This window comes from Suillus subalutaceus, assembly GCF_016647625.1.
Source record: "Suillus subalutaceus strain FC151 chromosome Unknown DFJ58scaffold_11, whole genome shotgun sequence".
NCBI lineage: Eukaryota > Fungi > Basidiomycota > Agaricomycetes > Boletales > Suillaceae > Suillus > Suillus subalutaceus.
Window position 1 is genome coordinate 339,415 of NW_024540260.1, and position 16,505 is coordinate 355,919.

Sequence of the window (16,505 nt, forward strand, 5' to 3'; positions counted from 1 at the left end):
TGACTTTGTGAGAGCCTATATGCGCACATGTGTATTATCTTAGAAATTCAGTCATGCATACTAGTATTTCTGCGCATTCCAGGTTCCAGTGTCAACATTCAAATCATCTAAAATACTTGCAGTACTCGGAGGGCCGCCATCGGGATGGCGCGTGACTGAAACGAGGCAACGTGCGAGGATAAACAGATTCGGACATGCGAACAAAGTGCCAAGCAAGGATGCAGAACCAGATTTTGTGATTTTCAAGACGAAACGATGTGAAGGTATGAGTACCTCTACTGTCAATATTACACACCCCTTGCTGAATAATTGACCAAGACGATAGGAAAGCGATAAGAATATTAAAGTAATTTGACGTGAGACACTTAATGTTCCATGCCTTCGTCGTCGTCATCGTCGTGGTCATCCTTTGTGAGGCCGGCCCTTTTGAGGGCTTCCTCGGATGTATAGTCAACGCGTGCGCCCCGGGTGCGGCGAGGAAGAATAGCGCTGGGGTCAATTTCCTCGTGGTCATCTTCCTCTTCCTCCTGTTATGAGAGTTTCAGTGTCACAAAGAGATGAGCTAAGGAAAGTCGTACCTCTTCCATTTCCTCGTCACCTTCTTCTTCGTCTTCTTCTTCTTCCTCCTCCTCTTCCTCTTCCATAGACACGTCCTCTGCGGGAACCTTTGCTTTACTTTTTCCCTTTGAGTCGGGAGACTTTATGACTGTCGTCGCGTCTTTTTTTGCCGGTGAACTAAGACGAGAATTAAATTAGGCAAGCGAAAATGTGCTAACGTTTAACATACCTAGGTTCGGTAGACATGATGGGAATAGTAAGGATATGTGCAGTGAGTGGCAATCGTGTGGAAAAGAGCGCGTTGGCGATGTTTATGATTGTTGACGCGACGTTATTGATTTTAATCGGAGTTGTAAACCCAAAGCGAGCGCTCATCTCCCGGACAACCTACTAGTTCGGTATATGCCGTGGGAGATGTTAACTCAGTTGGGTGGCGGGCCGCTGAGATTAAACTCACGGTGTAAGGTAGGTTCCGAGTGACCTTATAGTGTCAGTTACTTCCATATCGATATTCAAGTTAGTAACCCACTTTCATCGTCATGCATCGGGCGCTTATGTCCCTTTCTATCGGTGATCCTGACAAACCGTCTTTCTCCCCCTTCGTTCCACCACCCATTCAGCGTCTCTCACTTCCTCCTACTACTACTAAATCTACCTCTCCTTCATCATCATCAAATCCTGTCACAAGTCCAAAGAACAAGCAGCCCATCCCAGGTCCATCTACTTCTAATCCGTCTGCCATCTTCCCTTACCTGCATCGCCTTGAAATTCGCGACGACATGGCTTCTCGGCGCCAACAGAGACCTCTTCTCGTACTCAAGTTGTCCTCTCCTTCTTTCCTAGATTCAGTTGCTACAGACCTCGTAGCAGAAACTCCTCTATATTCAGTCGAAACAGTCGGCTCATCTACTACTATATGGCGTTCAGATCCTTGGGATGCTTCTGTGAAAATTGCAGATATTTGTTGGCCAAAGGATCTTCCTCTCAAGGGCAAGGGAAGGGATACCCACGGTGCAATTATACAGATGGGTGAACCTCGCTGGAAAGACACTGACAGCTACCTCAAGTATGGTAGCCTTGGAAAGTATGTCTCTTCTTCACCTATTCAATCCCTCGTCTTATTGTTTTTTTATTACACTAGCTCCCGCAAATTCACATTACCAAACCATCCCCATGTGCTAAAGTGGAAGCGATCTGGTCGCACTTATCAGGTAATATTCGTTTTCCGTGACATATTTCCGCTTACGCTCACACTTACTCATAAGTGCACAACTTCATCATACAAGCGACCCATCGCATCACTCGATACACTACAAGACGACGAAAACAATCCACGACTTAAAGTTTTCGAGAACCTTGGTCCTGTCCATCAATCAGTCCCTCAAGTAGAACACGCTGGAATATCCCTTTCCCTACTAGATAACCTCTTCGTCACCGCTCTACTACTCGTTACAGAGCCCGACGATTGGATGACTCTAAGGCACAACCCAAATTCACACAATACCCCAGCAACAGATTGTATATCCCTTCCTAAATCCACATCCGCTCCTGCATCTGCACGCCAGTGGCGTAAAATCATGTACGGTGAACCTCTATATCCCTCCCTCAAGACCCCCGCAGTCGACACTCGCTGCAATGAAGATGCAGATGTACTTGATATCTCCGGCGCAGCGCCCCCTCCCACATCCATAAATCAATGGCGCAAAATTGTATATGGTGAACCGTTATACCCATCATTACGACCTCACAGTGCAGACGGTCTCGACTTACATGCACGCCCGGGTACTGCATGGGACTCTGCGAGCATCTCCTCCGAGTCTGTGTGCTGTCCCGCAACCCCTTGTTCAGCACCATCAACTGGCTATTATACATCCACATTCTTCGACGACTCAGAAAGAACCGTCCCAAGGATTAATACCAACAGCCGTTATTCAGCTCCCCTCAGCCTGTCCCCTGGAGCAATATCACCCGTCCCAACATCTGATTACATCCCACTATCATCACAGCCTTCCCCTTCGCCACGTGCGGGTACACGGCGAGAACTTCCTGCGCCGCCGTCTTCATGGCATCCCCCTCCTGGATCACAGCCATGGCTTCACCGATCGAGATCGTCACCCCGATTATCATCCATCCCAACTACAACAAGCAGGCGTTCTCGGTTAGTCACAGAAGATGGAGTGCTGGTCCCGCCAACACTGCTAGACAGTGATATGGATAGTGTGGGCGATACACCCCCGTCTCGCAGCCGTGCTCTTTCTTCGGGATCTGTCGTGCGCCGTCGATTACCTACCGTCCCCTCAAACTCCGTATCCCCTACTAGCTCACCTCCTACTCGGCCTAAACGGCTTCCCACGTTAGCACGTACCCTTCCCCCAACGCCTGCCTCCATACCCCGCTGTCCCTCCACGGGACATCGCTATACTTGCTCGTCCAACGTCGTCTCAACGCCGATATCGAGAACGATGCCTACGCGGCCATCAACTGCACAGCAGCCGCGGGGTAGGAACCGTCCAGAGAAGGATCCTGATGAGGTGCTAGGGTGGGTACGTAACGTCACCCGAGCGCACCATCACCGACGGGCTGTCGAGGAGCACGGGGACCTCGAAGAAGCTCCTCCGGCATACAACGCCATTGACTTCTCAACGCCCCCACACTCCCGCGCACCACCCAATCCCAGTTAAACCCCCGTCATTCATTTTTCCTGTTTATGGATATATCATACGTGACGCCAATAATGATAGAAATCTTTCGCGACGAAATTTTGATCAGTCCCTTCTGGAAAATATCTTTGCATTTAATTCCGAGTTTGTTATATTTTCTGTTCTTCTTTCAATTGTTGTTTTGACGCACATCTTTGTTCTTTAATTCCGCTAGCTGAGCAGCCACTCCTTCTCCAACTGACCATGTACCTGATATCCTCAATTGATTGATTGATCGTGCCATAACGTACCACCACGCGCTGATATCGACCTTTACCCCACTCTTACATACATATATTCCGACCCATATACATAGGATGCTTGTTTTATGGACCTGATGCCATCAAAAAGATGTTGTATTGCTCATTACAAGTACACGTTCTGAATGTCATGTTTTTGCTGCTGGGAAGCCACGGGTGAGACAGTGTGATTCCTGTGGATTGATTTCATTTAGACTGATCAAGATGGCTTGGCCCGTGGGGCTGGGTGATTACAGTAATAGTCCTTGTTTTTCGAACGGAAGGGCGTGATTATTTATGGATGGCCAAGGAATTAATATTGGCTGGGAACTTGAGTTGAACGTTTGGGTTCGTGCTAGGGCCACGTACGAGCTCCCACCACCAGGATCTGAGTCATACATGTGCCTTGCCCTGTACATGTTATGACTACACCCGTGGATCGCGGTCAGGGACATCCCGAAGCTAAGTACGTATTCAGAAGAAACTTCCGAGGAAGTGGACTCGGCCCTTAACTTGAACCGTACGTGGATGCTAACGGAATTCGATTCCTTCGGTACCACGACTCGAACGGACTTTCGAAGCAAAAATTTTGATTAAAGACTGTTCGGTGAACTAATACAGCTGCAGTTATCACTGGCACATGTGCCAGCATGTGCCTCAGCGCCTGTACTATGAATACCGCAACTGCGGATCAGTCACCGTGCCCTGCAGGAACATGGATCTAGCCATGGCCAGACTCGGACGTCCTACTAGTAGTACGTACTCCGAGTCATCATCAGGACCTATAGAAGAAAACAAAAAACGATCGATTCATGGCCGTACGTTCCGCCGACTCAGTCCTTTATGTCACAGTTTCTAACATATTACTAACTAGTATACAGCCTGTGCTCGTTCCAGCTTTTCGCATCAACGTGCATGGTAACGTTTTCCAATTAATAGCTACAGCTTTTCGATTGCTATTGTTTTCGTCCCTATCCAATGTGCTCTCCCGTAGCATTTTGTAGCTGTTTAGAGCACAAAGCAAATGTATCATCTGGAGATAGATGCTGCCTGAGATACCTTTACTTTGTGCTCCCAGTGGCGACTCCATTGAGTGCAGTACATGTCACAACACATTGACAGTCAGCGCAAGGACCAGTCACGGTCTTGCGCCGTACAGCAAGTGTAAGTTACCGGTATGTCAATGTCAAGCATCGCTGATCTTTTTTGATGGACATCGGATATGATATATGACGTATGGACAGTGGATATACGGTCCGTAAAACTCAATTGCGAAGGCGTTGCGCTGATCTGTTGATTCTCCAGGATCAAACACGTCTCCAAGTTACTTGCATACTGCTACATATAGTATGTAGACTGCGTCTCCCTCGTTGGTCATCAGCTCCTCGCCCGTCATCGAATTCCCTTTCCAGATGTCCGGTTAACCAACTGACATGTAAAGTATATCACTTGTACGCGCGAGTACACAGATTTTGAGGTACTGGTTCAGCGCCATCTTGATGCGTCATGTCTCCTCCCCCGAGCGTGAGCGTGTCCTCCGAGGCGCCGACATATACCGAGGACGGAGGGGAAATCATGCAGGTGTTGTTAATCGAGACATGAGCGATGCGATGTTCGTAGTGGTGATGGTATGTCTACTTCCTCTTTAACTTCTTACAATTCCAACTGTACTGGCATCCTTGTATTACATGCTCACTGCATATCTGGTACAGGAAAATTTACTCTCAGCGCTGCGCATTCGGGGGCTCGTCCACCGACGGCGAAACCCTCCATCCGCGATCCGATGTTACCTCTCACGGACGCAGACCGACGGCTCCGCAAGACGGCCGTCAGTACAGCTTTGGGATGATCACAGGTTGCATGCGGAGCCAGATACGGAGAAGACCCTCAGACTATGTCGGGCGTAGTGAGCAGCCGAGTCCTGTGAGAGATGAAGATCAGAAGCCGGAAATCATCGTCGGGTGTTCGGCGCTGAAGGGTCGGTGCTAAGGGGTGAAACTCTGTCGGAAACATTGGCAGAGGCGTCGGAGTACTCGGGAATTCGGTCCGTGAGCATGTCGGAAGCTTTGCAAAGCTTCTGACATGGCCACGGACCGAATGATGAAACACGAAGGGCATTTCATGAAGGCTGCTATGTTGTATAGCCAGTTGAAGACGCTGAAACGCCCTGAGAATGAGGAGGGGGTGGCGACGTGTCGATAGAGTGGTTGATTGAAGACCATGTGCGAAAGATGGTCAGGGCTCTCGAGTATGGAGAAGAACAGCAGCATCACTGATAAGTGTTTTTTTACAAGAAGATTGATTTGGCCCAAAATACTATGACCCCCACCAGCCAAAAATGCGAGTCGATGTCTCCGGGATATGTCTGTACTAGGACATGTACTTCGTAGAACTGAATTACTCGACGTGAAATTGAGCATCATTTATGCTCAGACCCATCAAGAGTGGAATTGGGCAAATATTGAGGACTAGTAACAACAAGTCATCTGCGCAGGAAATTGTAATCTGCTGTTTCAGCACGCGGCGGAGTACGAACTACATAGGGTTAGAGCCTGGACAGCTGCGTTTATTTCTCAGTTTATTTCTCAGTTTATTTCTATTGTGGCGTGGCAACGAGTGACAAGCTGTGACTCGCGTGTGACTCTATCAGCGTCCAGACTCCATACTGCCAAGTCATGGCGAAACGGAAGAGTACATCTGCGAACACTGGTACTACTAGTGCAGGCCCAGCTACCACTCACTGGACTGATGAAGAGACCTCCCGCCTCATTCAGTATCTCACACTTCATCGCGCTGAAGGTGGAGATGGTACTAACTTCAAACAGTCAACCTTTACCGCTGCAGCGGCTTATTTATTGAAGCCCCTGGACGGCATTCCAAAGGAGGACCATGTAGCTGGAATCAAAAGGGATGGGCTGTCATGCAAGAACAAATGGATCACGGTACATTTATTATTATTTTTCAAATCGATTCAATTCTGACTACCGCAGTGCAAGAAAAAGCATACCACTATCGTCGATATCAAATCGCAATCAGGCTTTTCGTGGGACGACGAACTTGGCGCAAATATCGGCCCAGCTGACGCTGCACGTTGGACTGCATTTGCAAATGCGCGTCCCAATACAAGGCCATTCCACAACAAAGGTTGGAAACACTTCGACGAGATGGACGACCTTTTGCGCACGCAGATCCCACACGGCACCAATGCTTTTCACGCAGGCCAGGAAACGTTCCAATCACAATACGACATCAGCAACGAAGGCCTGGGTGTTGATGCTGTGGAGAATGAGCCTGTAGCGCCTGACTTGGGAGACTTGGGAGACTTTGGAGACTTGGGAAACTTGGGAGACTTGGGAGACTTGGGAGGCTTGGGAGGCTTGGGAGGCTTAGCGGTTGAGGGAGACATTGAGAGGATTGTGGAGAGAGACTCAACTGGGCTGGATGACGATGAAGACGATATCATTCCTTGGGAAGCGACTCCTCCTCCTCCTCCTCCTCTCTCAAAACGAAAATTCGCTGCCATGTCTTCAACTCCATCGCTTACCCCCAGTGAAAATCGACAAGAATGAGGTAGATACGTGCCGATAGACGTCTAAGTACAAAATGAGACGGATACAAATTGAAGAAATTCGAGAAGGCAAAACTCTAATTTCGTGCAAACGCAAAGAATCTTTCCAAAGGTGAAAAAATGCAAACATGTCAGACCTCGATTGTGTAGTACTTTGCAACTTTGCGACAAATTTTGCACCTGCATGCATTCAATGCACGTGTGTATTTTGCACAAGTCCATAACCGTATTTGCATTATGTTTATTGGAGTCCTAGTACAGTTGAACCACTTGCATCTTCTCATCCACCCACCATGTAATTCGCCCCTGCCGCGACACTGAGTCCAGCTCGATACGACCATTCCCTTGTGTTGCTAGCACAACACGACAACCGCAAGCCCAGGGTGGCGAGCAGTTATTTCGCTTAATGTGACTGCCAGTGTTGTCCTTGAGGAGAGGAACTCGGTCCTTGCTAGTTCTTTGTGCCTCTCCCTTGTGTTTCCTTGGTCACTGGTCTTTCTATCACACTGATTAATCTCTCTACTTCACTCAAACCAATCTCGTCTTCCACGCTTCATTAACCAGTCACGGTAGCATCCCGCACACGAAATCTATTCATTTTCGAATCATCAAACTAATCTACAGCAGCCCTTCGCTCTCTCATCCTTCTCATCCCTTACCTCCCCTGATTGAACCAGTGCGGCACTCACCCTCCCTAGTTCAGGCGCTGTTACATTCGCAATGGGACTGCCCTAACCCGTTATTTTGCCTGGTTGGAGGAAGAACTTAACTTAACGGCGGTGTTGAGCTCAATGAAAGCAAAGCCAGAGCTAAGCTCGAAGAATTCAGATTGTCGGCGTGGGGCGATATTTTCTTTTTGCAGCTCACCTCCTAGTAGTGAGCTGGACTTGTTTCGTGGATTGTCATTCACGACAATCCCATCTACTGGACTTATTGCTGGTGCGCTCCTGATGACATTGACACGACACCTGAAACTCACGAGTCCTCCATCGAGATCCCAGATATATTGGCCACCTCCCCCTCTAATCCCCTGAAACGAGCTGTATCTCCTGATGTTGAAGTTCAACCAATACCAGCACTGAAAAAATAGCGAACTGGCAGTACTACGGGTGTTTATTCCAGCCTCCCAGACTCACCTTCACCAGCCTCGATAAGTTCTGAGATTCCCTGCATTGAATCTTGTGATCAAGAGAATGAGGTAAGTGCCATATTTTTCGTATATTGCTCTCGGTCAAGAAAGAGCTGCTTGTAGTTCCTGTGCTTGCTAAGAAGACTCATCAGCCAAGTGTAAAACCAATGCGTGTTGGCACAAAAGTAACGCCTTGGTACGTCTTAGTTGATATCACGTACTAGTATTTTCTGATCTGTTTTCGTAGTAATCTGTGTGCGCTCGATTGGCAAGCAAATGGTCACCAGCGTGAACCGGTTAGTTCTAATCTTGTTCTCAAACCTCGGCCCAGACCTATTCCACAGCAACTTCCTCCGACTTCTATCGGTTCTCCGCCTTCTCAATCCCACTCTGCTATGATACCGCCCTCCAACGAGAACACACCAGTCTCCGTGCCAGAGGTCCAATCGAACACCGATGCAGTTTCACTAGCTGTGATAGTGGAACTCATTGGAACGACTCATACTGAACAAACGAAGACCGCGATCGTGGTCGGCGACTCGAAGCCTAATAGCATCAAGAAGCACCAGCCGAGCACCAAGCCAATGCGGGTGGTGAGCCCAAAGATCACTGCGCGGTAAGATATTCTATTATTACCAGACCAATCTAAACTGATTCTGTGATCCATATCAAACAGAAACCTGTGTGCTCTCGACTGGCAATCAAACGGTCATCAAAAGGAACCAGCGACCGTTTTTGCATCTTACTGGAATGGGCTATCTAAAGCCGACAAAGAGGTGCGTCTTCTTTTGTTATATTGATATCTATCTAATACCATTTACTATTGTAGATATACAAGTGCAAGGCAGCTGTTCAGGTGAGCGCTACCCACTATATTCTATTTCATCATACTACACTAATGGCCCTGTTCTATAGCTCAAATCAGCTGCCAGTGGAGTCAGTACTACTGGCGATGATGCGGGCGCGGACGAGGAGTAGTGGATGGCGGGATGGCGGGCGGGCGAGGCGCAGCAAGCAGCAATACTACACCGAATGATGGCGATACCACCCTAACCCAAGCGATACCCATAGATAGCCTCATTTGTTCGCATTAGCTCTATATCGATATGTTTTTCAAGCCAAATCGAGTGATAATGTGCATGTAAATGTCTATCTAAAGATCTAATGCCATTGAGAATCCTATCTAAACGTTAAAAACTCGTCTCGATCTCTATCTTTTTGCGTCTCGAAAAGTCACAATTTAGGGATATACCTCGAAATGGGTCGATAGAATTGATGTCCTGATTTTTTTTCTATGTCTATCGTTACATATCTACCTCTAACTTGTCGATTTTCACTGGGGCTTACCCCTTCAACTGGATCTTGTTCTTCTGGTCTGCAATCGAAACGTCAGCATGCCAGCAGATCAGCCACTGCACTCTATGCAATTAATGATCGATTTTCAGAGTTCACTGATGTCTTTCGTGTAGCTACACAATCGGAAAAATCGGCTATCGCCTTATCACCTCAGCGCAAGCAGGCAGCAATGCGGCATGCTCAACTACTAGAAACACATCTCGACAACAACAACATGGCTGCACTTATCGAAGCTTTTCAGGTGGACGTCAGCGCCGCTGATGCATATATGGTCATGTCCGACGAAGGGCCAAGGAGGTCTTTTGTTGACCGCAAGATCAAATCTATCAACAAGTAGATCTACTAGGTAGTATAGGTGTTATGTACTCATCCTGTCACGTCCTGACGAGCGCGACACACTCTATGATAGTCCCTCCACATAGCATCTGCAATACCATCTCTCTCCTCTGTCGCCTTTTGCCTTTCAGTATGGCCCGCTGGTCCTTCAGCAAGAACGCCCCTTGACTCGCCTGGATCAGGGTCAACGAGATCCTCGACGGCGAATTCTTCTATTTCCTTTGGATCGAAAATTCGGATGAAGTTGTGAATGGCACAAAGTGCTGGGGGAATTCGGGCTTGAGTCGACATGCTATATTCCGGTGGATGTACAAGTATTGTGAACCGCCTCTTGAGAACGCTGAATATTCGCTCGATCACGTTTCGAGCCTGAGCATGCCGAAGGTTGTATATTTCTTTTGAATTTTTTGGCCTGCCATCAATGAGAAAATCAATAGTTCGAGTGAGATATCACTCACCGAACTGCAGCTCGACCCCACTCAGCCAAGTGGTACCGAACACTTCGGTACGGAACGAGAAGCGAGTAGCATATTCCGAACCCAGCATCCGCAAGGAAGTACCTTCCTTGTGGAATGTATAGGTCGGTGAGACGGGCATTATTGTATAGAGTTGAGTCCGAGGTCGATCCATCCCAACCGCTGAGCACATACTGGAACCAAAGATCAAATGAGCAGCATGCAAGACAGTTTTGGCTGACGAAACCTTTTCGGTTTCGAGACAGCTGCCTTTCTGCCGCGGACGGACAACACGCGATGTGTGTACAATCCATGGCTCCAAGTGCCCCTTGAAAGTGCAGAAAGAATTTTGGGCTCCCAGATATTTCTGATGGAATAGGTGCATCCTCTTGTGGTAGATAGACGAATCATCAGCAAACTACCGGTTTTGGATACAAGATTCCCACAGCGACACAACTAGCACAGCCCCACAGTGGTACAGCGCACAGAGCGCACAGAGTGACAGTGCGGCACAGTCTCGCACAGTGCACAGGGTCAGGCGATAAAATGTGATGTAAATTATAGATTAATATCAATATCTTGCTGGTCTTCATCAAAACACGAGATCTCGGAGAATGCATTTCACAGCGTGACAACTTATATTCATTTAATAAAGTACTTCAACAGATAGCTAAAATATAAAATGTGCAATGCGTATATGTATTGACAATCATGTACACAGTACAAGGCTATGGTCACAATGCAACATCCAACAGACAGATATTCTAATCAGCTGTACTCATCAGCGACTGCATACCGATTTTAAGAACGAATTCGCTTACATGACTTGATGGTGGATTTTGGACGAGGAGACCAAAGTGACCGCTCTGAGCAGACAAACCCGCACCTCACCACGAGAGCGCGTGTGCACCCTACATTAGCTTCCGCATCTCCAAAATTTCTCTTTGCCCTCTTCGCTCGAAGTCGTAGGTGGTGTTTGCGCATGCGAAATTGATGAAGAAGCCGCTCAGCAAGGTCCTTCTCGAGACGTCGAACTTCGAGATCAGCTCGTGCCATCTCGAGCAGGTAAGATGCTTCCTCTGAAGTCTCCGGCATTGAGTCCATGTAAGCGTCAAATGGTTCATTTGGGTAGCGGCGTATGTACTGTAGATAAAACTGATTCAAGGCAAGTGTTAGAATCCAGCCCATAACTCACCATATTATACACTTCCGAGGAGTCAGATGTATCATCTGAGATGTCGGAAGGAGTTACAGAATCTGAGATTTGTTGGCCTCGACATAGCGAATACGGGGATTGAGATGATTGAGATGGTGAGGCATAGCTTGAACGACACTTCGACATTGTAGTTACAGTTTGCGTCGTCCCGGAAATTGCCGGGACAATATTGAATCCAAATGAGTTCAATGACTTACTTCGCACCTTCGATATGCGCTGCCCCTCCTGCAGCAAGCGTTTTAAGAATGAGGGACGCTTTCTGCAACACCTGAATCAGCCTTCTTCTCACTGTTACAAGTGGGATGGTAACCTAGTTCGCATCTTAAGACCAGCACAAGCTCCAAGTCCTCAATTTCCTCTCCACAACGACACGGACCCGACCTTTGACCCGGAGTATATGGACCATGGAGTTGATGCAGACACTGGAGCGGAGTATGGGTCTTCAGGCTCGCAGGCAGATTACGGTGAAGAAGTGGAGTTTTATGACGGTGCAGGCAAGACGTGGGGTGTTGGGAAGACTTTCATGGACCAATTCAACGAGGATGAATATGCTGCAGAGAGGGAGCAAAACCAATACTTTCCTTTCGCTAGCAAACCGGACTGGGAGATGGCATCGTATATTCTTCGGTCCGATCTTAGCATGGCCGAAATCGACAAGTACCTCAATCTTGAATTTGTGAGTTCATCTATCCTCTAAATTTCTTCGTCTAAACTTATGTTCAGACCAAAACACTCCCGTTGTCATTTCGCTCTTCGCGAGAACTCCGAGGACGTGTTGAATTGCTCCCAGCTCCCCCTCAATGGAAGTATCAAAAAATCACTACCGAGTTTCCAACGACAAAAACCCTTCAAATATTTTATCGGGACGCAATCGAGTGCTTGCAGTCACTTCTCAGTCACCCACTGTTGGCCGCCAGCTTTGATTTCATCCCATGCAAGGTTTACGAGTCTGCCGAACGTGCGGTTCGAGTTTATCATGGTTTCATGACAGGCGATCATGCTTGGAACCTTCAGGTAAGGTCTCGTGTCTTGATTCCTCGTTCTGTATAACTAACAAGACCACAGAAAGACCTACCTGAAGGTGCATCCCTCCTTGGTGTAGTCCTCTCCTCGGACAAGACCAAGGTCAGCAACATCGCTGGCAACCGTTACGTGCATCCACTTCTTGTTAGTCTCGCCAATATTGATCCTGGAGTGCGTGCCAAAGGCTCCTTACATGCATATATCCCACTTGCTTTGCTTCCTGTTGCAAAGTTCTTGCACAGGAACAAGCGCATGCATGGGGTTCTCGCAGACCGTTTACTTCACCAATGTATCGACCTCGTTGTTGAGCCATTGAAGCAGGCTGCCCGTCTTGGCGTTATGATGAGTGATCCACGGGGTTTTAGCAGGTATTGCTTCACCCCCCTTGTTGCTTATGTCGCAGATACTCCGGAGGAACTTGTAATTGCATGCGCCACTATGAACTCATCGCCTGTCACTATGGCTACCCGTGAAGACTTTGGAGACCCAATCCGACACCCTCCTCGTGATGGATCATCAACCCTTGCCAACATTGCAGCGATTATAACATCTATCTCACCTTCCGATCTCATCCCGTTCTTCGAGGCATGCAAACGCTACAATCTAAACGGTGTTGACTTGCCATTCTGGAGGAATTGGCTTACCGCAAATCCTTCCTCCTTCCTCACTCCAGAACTACTTCACCATCTCCATAAAATGTTCTGGGACCATGATCGTCTCTGGTGCACAACAGTGGTTGGCTCGCAGGAAATTTATTTTCAGTTTTGCGCTCCTCCAGGTGTGCACTGGTTACCGTGCATTCAAGGAGGGAATCTCCGCTTTGAAGCAAGCCACCGGGCGAGACCATCGCAACGTTCAACGGTATATCGTTGGCGTGATTGCTGGTGCTGCCCCTGCCGACTTCATATCTGCTATTCGGGCCCTCATGGAGTTTAGATACCTCGCTCAAGCCCCGCATTTCACCGACAAGCAAGTGGTAGATTTAGACCGCTGTCTTAAAGTCTTTCATCGGTTCAAACAGTCTATCGTTGACGCTGGTGCTCGGCGGGGGAAAGGGGGTGGGGATAAGCCATGGGCGATTCCAAAGCTCGAGCTGCTGCAGGGGGTAGTGCCCAGTATTTGTTCACACGGCGCTGTCATGCAGTGGTCTGCAGACCCCACTGAACATGCGCACATCAAGGTTGTGAAGGAGCCAGCGAGGGCAGGGAACAATCACGACTACGACGCGCAAGTGTGTCGCCACCTCGATCGTCGTGATAAGGTGGAGCGTTTTGACCTCGCACTCCAGATGCGTGCACAGGAGGACCACGAAAGGGACGAAGACAACGAGGGTGGTCTTGTCCAGCATTTTGTCAAGGACTACTTTGCTTGCGCGCGCGACCTCATTAATGGTGTTCATCCTCAAGCTCCCCGTCCCTATCGAACATTCTCCACCTCAATTAACGCTTACCATCTCAGCTATGACCCCACGCACACGAAAATGACAGTGGATAAGGCTGCTGAAAACTTCTCTCTTCCTGACCTCCGTCCCGCAGTCTCCGATTATCTTGACCAGGTTGATGCGCATGTTGATCACTTCGCTGTTGGTGGGAGGCGCCATGCCCACCCTGGCTGCCCCCTCCCCTTTGAACGCATTCAAGTATGGTGCAAGATACGGACACAATCAAAATCTTTTCACGACCCTGCACAGCTTGAGCCCGCGCAAACGCTACATGCTCAACCACCCTCCAGTGCCTGGCCATACGGCCGATATGACTCTGTCATCGTTAGTTCAGGCAACACGCACAAGTGGCCAAAAAGTGGACTGGATGGTATGTTTTTATGTCTATACCAGTCACGCTACTGATGTTGACAAACGCAGGACACTTTGTTGCTCACCTTCGCTTGATTTTTCGTCCCATCACGACACTCTCATATTCCGAATCATATCTTGCATATGTTGAACGTTTGGATGTTGTGACTCTCGACGATTCTACGGGTATGTATATTCTCAGGCGTGCTCGACGAGCGAATAATGACCGGATTGGCGATGTCATCCCAATAACTCAGATTGTGGCACCCGTCCATCTCATCCCGCGTTTTGGTCCAAAAGCCGATCCGCGACTGACGATGCAAAGCAGCATTAACCATGCCACAGAGTTTTACCTGAATAAATTCTGGAATAAGGAGCTTTTCTTTGCGCTTCATGTGACTAGTAGATAAGCTCTTAGCATTAGACAGATAGGGGTATTCACTAGAATGGTGGTTTTTTTCATTGGCCCTTGTTTTTAGCCCATCGTGAGAGTCGCTGCGGCATAGCACCCAAACCATGTAGGCTGACACGTCAGTTACAGTTTCTTTGTTCCTTGAAGTCTTTTAATGGCTGCGGTCTTTGGAGACTTTGGAGGAGATGCATACTACTATACAGCTCGTAACTCCAGAGGCAAAAAACCCGGATCCGATACGAAAAACGAACCAACGACTCCAGGGATGCCAGTGTTATCCACGACATCTTCATGGATCTCCAACAGATCAAAACGACGTGGCCCTAAGACAGAGACCCCGCGTTCTGCAGATGTGACTTGTATGCTGACGGATCGCTTAATCTCAGCATAGATTGCTTACTTTACATATTTATAGGTAAATCATCAAACACCCCAGCAGTGGTGCCAGAGACTGAAACTGTAGCAACCGCCAAGTCCGAAGCCGACACTGCAGTCGTGCATGATCAGGTTTTGGGTATCACACATGTTATCGCTGCAAACCCAGGTAAGGGTGCTGGTCAACTAAATATTATTGTTTCTCATAGTTCGCTACTAGATGGGTGCCACGAGCAACTCGTAGATGCTCTTCGGCAGGTATGGGTGGAACCTGTATGCTTTATCAATGTCTCTGCCGAAAATCATGCCCGTGTTTTGGAGCACATGGACGCTCTCACATTTTCTAACTATCACACAAAGTACGTCATATATAAATTCAGTCAAACATTTTTCTTATGTCGATGTTGTTGTAGGATGTCATATTTTCCTCACAGGATGATTCTCATCATATACTCTCCGCTCCCTGTCCATGAAGAAACAACATCTGAGATGTCGTTCACGATCTCACATGCTCTTCACAGCATTCAGTACAACCGAACCCTCTTGAAGACCTCCGTCTTAACCAATAGTCGGATGTACTCCGAACACCTCTTCACTATACCCGACATGCAGGTGACCATGAAACCCACAACCACGACAGCCGCTGAGACGCAACTTCTCTGGATGGCCGAATCTGGATTCACTCAGTCTCGGGTTGCCATCATGACGAAAATGGAGGATACTCTTCTATCGCACGAAGAGCTCCTCCTCATTCTTATGATCTTGGTCAAAGAAAGGAAGAAATATGCCTCCCCCGCAGCAAACTCCGTTACTTGGAATCAGACACGTGAAGAGGGATCGGTGCGGACTTACAGTGAGTTCGCACCTGAACGCACTTCCGACAAGTTATTTGGGCCAGTAATAGCAATGGGGCATGAGTGGATTGATATTGAGTCTGTCGATTATTTTGTGTGGGTGAAGTCTGGGGATCAGCGGATTGACTTGGCTGCTCCTCCCACGGCGCACGGCGTGAGTCTAATGTTGCAATGATAAGAATATTTATGCTGACAAGTAGTATCTTTGCAGACACTTTTTCCGAATATTGACATGGACAATGTGACTGACGCATTGAACCATGGCTTGGATCTCGTGAAAGCCACGATGAGCAGCACCCTTGACTTAATCGAACCCAGCGTAAATCATAGGCATCTCCTCACTCCCAGCGCACTTACATTCAATTGGGAGCTTGACAGTTCCTCCATGTCAGTTGCCGTTTATGAAACTGCCCACGCCCGCTACTGCGATTGGTACCGTCGCCAATTCTCTGGTACGAAACGTCGTCGTGTGGACAATCCTACCACAGATGAG

The 16,505-nt window shown here is 48.2% G+C and overlaps 6 protein-coding genes across 6 annotated transcripts; 5 read left to right on the plus strand and 1 right to left on the minus strand.

Annotated features, from left to right (window-relative positions):
* Positions 1–52: 52 nt before the first annotated feature.
* On the minus strand, positions 53–994 carry DFJ58DRAFT_765187 (uncharacterized protein). Its single transcript, XM_041388742.1, has 3 exons — positions 788–994; positions 579–735; positions 53–527 (listed from the first exon to the last, which is right to left on the minus strand). Exons 1-3 carry the CDS (start codon positions 931–933, stop codon positions 366–368), a joined length of 465 nt encoding a protein of 154 aa, XP_041248810.1. The 5' UTR covers positions 934–994; the 3' UTR covers positions 53–365.
* DFJ58DRAFT_765188 (uncharacterized protein) lies at positions 974–3,666 on the plus strand. The gene is made up of 3 exons (XM_041388743.1): positions 974–1,642; positions 1,700–1,769; positions 1,824–3,666. Exons 1-3 carry the CDS (start codon positions 1,098–1,100, stop codon positions 3,237–3,239), a joined length of 2,031 nt encoding a protein of 676 aa, XP_041248811.1. The 5' UTR covers positions 974–1,097; the 3' UTR covers positions 3,240–3,666.
* Positions 3,667–6,237: 2,571 nt separating this feature from the next.
* On the plus strand, positions 6,238–6,702 carry DFJ58DRAFT_621020 (uncharacterized protein; the record flags this gene model as incomplete). The annotated part of the gene is made up of 2 exons (XM_041381038.1): positions 6,238–6,438; positions 6,487–6,702. Coding segments are annotated over 2 exons (417 nt in total), but the record flags the coding sequence as incomplete, so codon positions are not given.
* A 1,658-nt stretch (positions 6,703–8,360) lies between these two features.
* Positions 8,361–9,171, plus strand: DFJ58DRAFT_723115 (uncharacterized protein; the record flags this gene model as incomplete). The annotated part of the gene is made up of 5 exons (XM_041384950.1): positions 8,361–8,389; positions 8,441–8,809; positions 8,870–8,969; positions 9,023–9,049; positions 9,109–9,171. The coding sequence occupies 5 exons, from the start codon at positions 8,361–8,363 to the stop codon at positions 9,169–9,171; spliced, it is 588 nt and encodes a 195-aa protein (XP_041248813.1).
* Positions 9,172–11,767: 2,596 nt separating this feature from the next.
* Positions 11,768–14,781, plus strand: DFJ58DRAFT_723118 (uncharacterized protein; the record flags this gene model as incomplete). The annotated part of the gene is made up of 6 exons (XM_041384951.1): positions 11,768–12,232; positions 12,280–12,570; positions 12,622–13,314; positions 13,358–14,218; positions 14,270–14,390; positions 14,441–14,781. 6 exons carry the CDS (start codon positions 11,768–11,770, stop codon positions 14,779–14,781), a joined length of 2,772 nt encoding a protein of 923 aa, XP_041248814.1.
* Positions 14,782–15,569: 788 nt separating this feature from the next.
* DFJ58DRAFT_633387 (uncharacterized protein) lies at positions 15,570–16,490 on the plus strand (the record flags this gene model as incomplete). The annotated part of the gene is made up of 2 exons (XM_041381236.1): positions 15,570–16,166; positions 16,224–16,490. Coding segments are annotated over 2 exons (864 nt in total), but the record flags the coding sequence as incomplete, so codon positions are not given.
* Between the last annotated feature and the right edge of the window lie 15 nt (positions 16,491–16,505).

What these genes read in the sequence shown, in the direction of transcription:
- DFJ58DRAFT_765187 (XM_041388742.1), bottom strand. Translation starts at nt 933, where the DNA reads ATGAGCGCTCGCTTTGGGTTTACAACTCCGATTAAAATCAATAACGTC. An exon ending in ATCATGTCTACCGAACCTAG is followed by an intron (nt 736 to 787) that starts GTATGTTAAACG and finishes TTCTCGTCTTAG; the next exon opens with TTCACCGGCAAAAAAAGACG. An exon ending in GTGACGAGGAAATGGAAGAG is followed by an intron (nt 528 to 578) that starts GTACGACTTTCC and finishes CTCTCATAACAG; the next exon opens with GAGGAAGAGGAAGATGACCA.
- DFJ58DRAFT_765188 (XM_041388743.1), top strand. Translation starts at nt 1,098, where the DNA reads ATGCATCGGGCGCTTATGTCCCTTTCTATCGGTGATCCTGACAAACCG. An exon ending in AAGTATGGTAGCCTTGGAAA is followed by an intron (nt 1,643 to 1,699) that starts GTATGTCTCTTC and finishes TTATTACACTAG; the next exon opens with CTCCCGCAAATTCACATTAC. An exon ending in GATCTGGTCGCACTTATCAG is followed by an intron (nt 1,770 to 1,823) that starts GTAATATTCGTT and finishes CTTACTCATAAG; the next exon opens with TGCACAACTTCATCATACAA.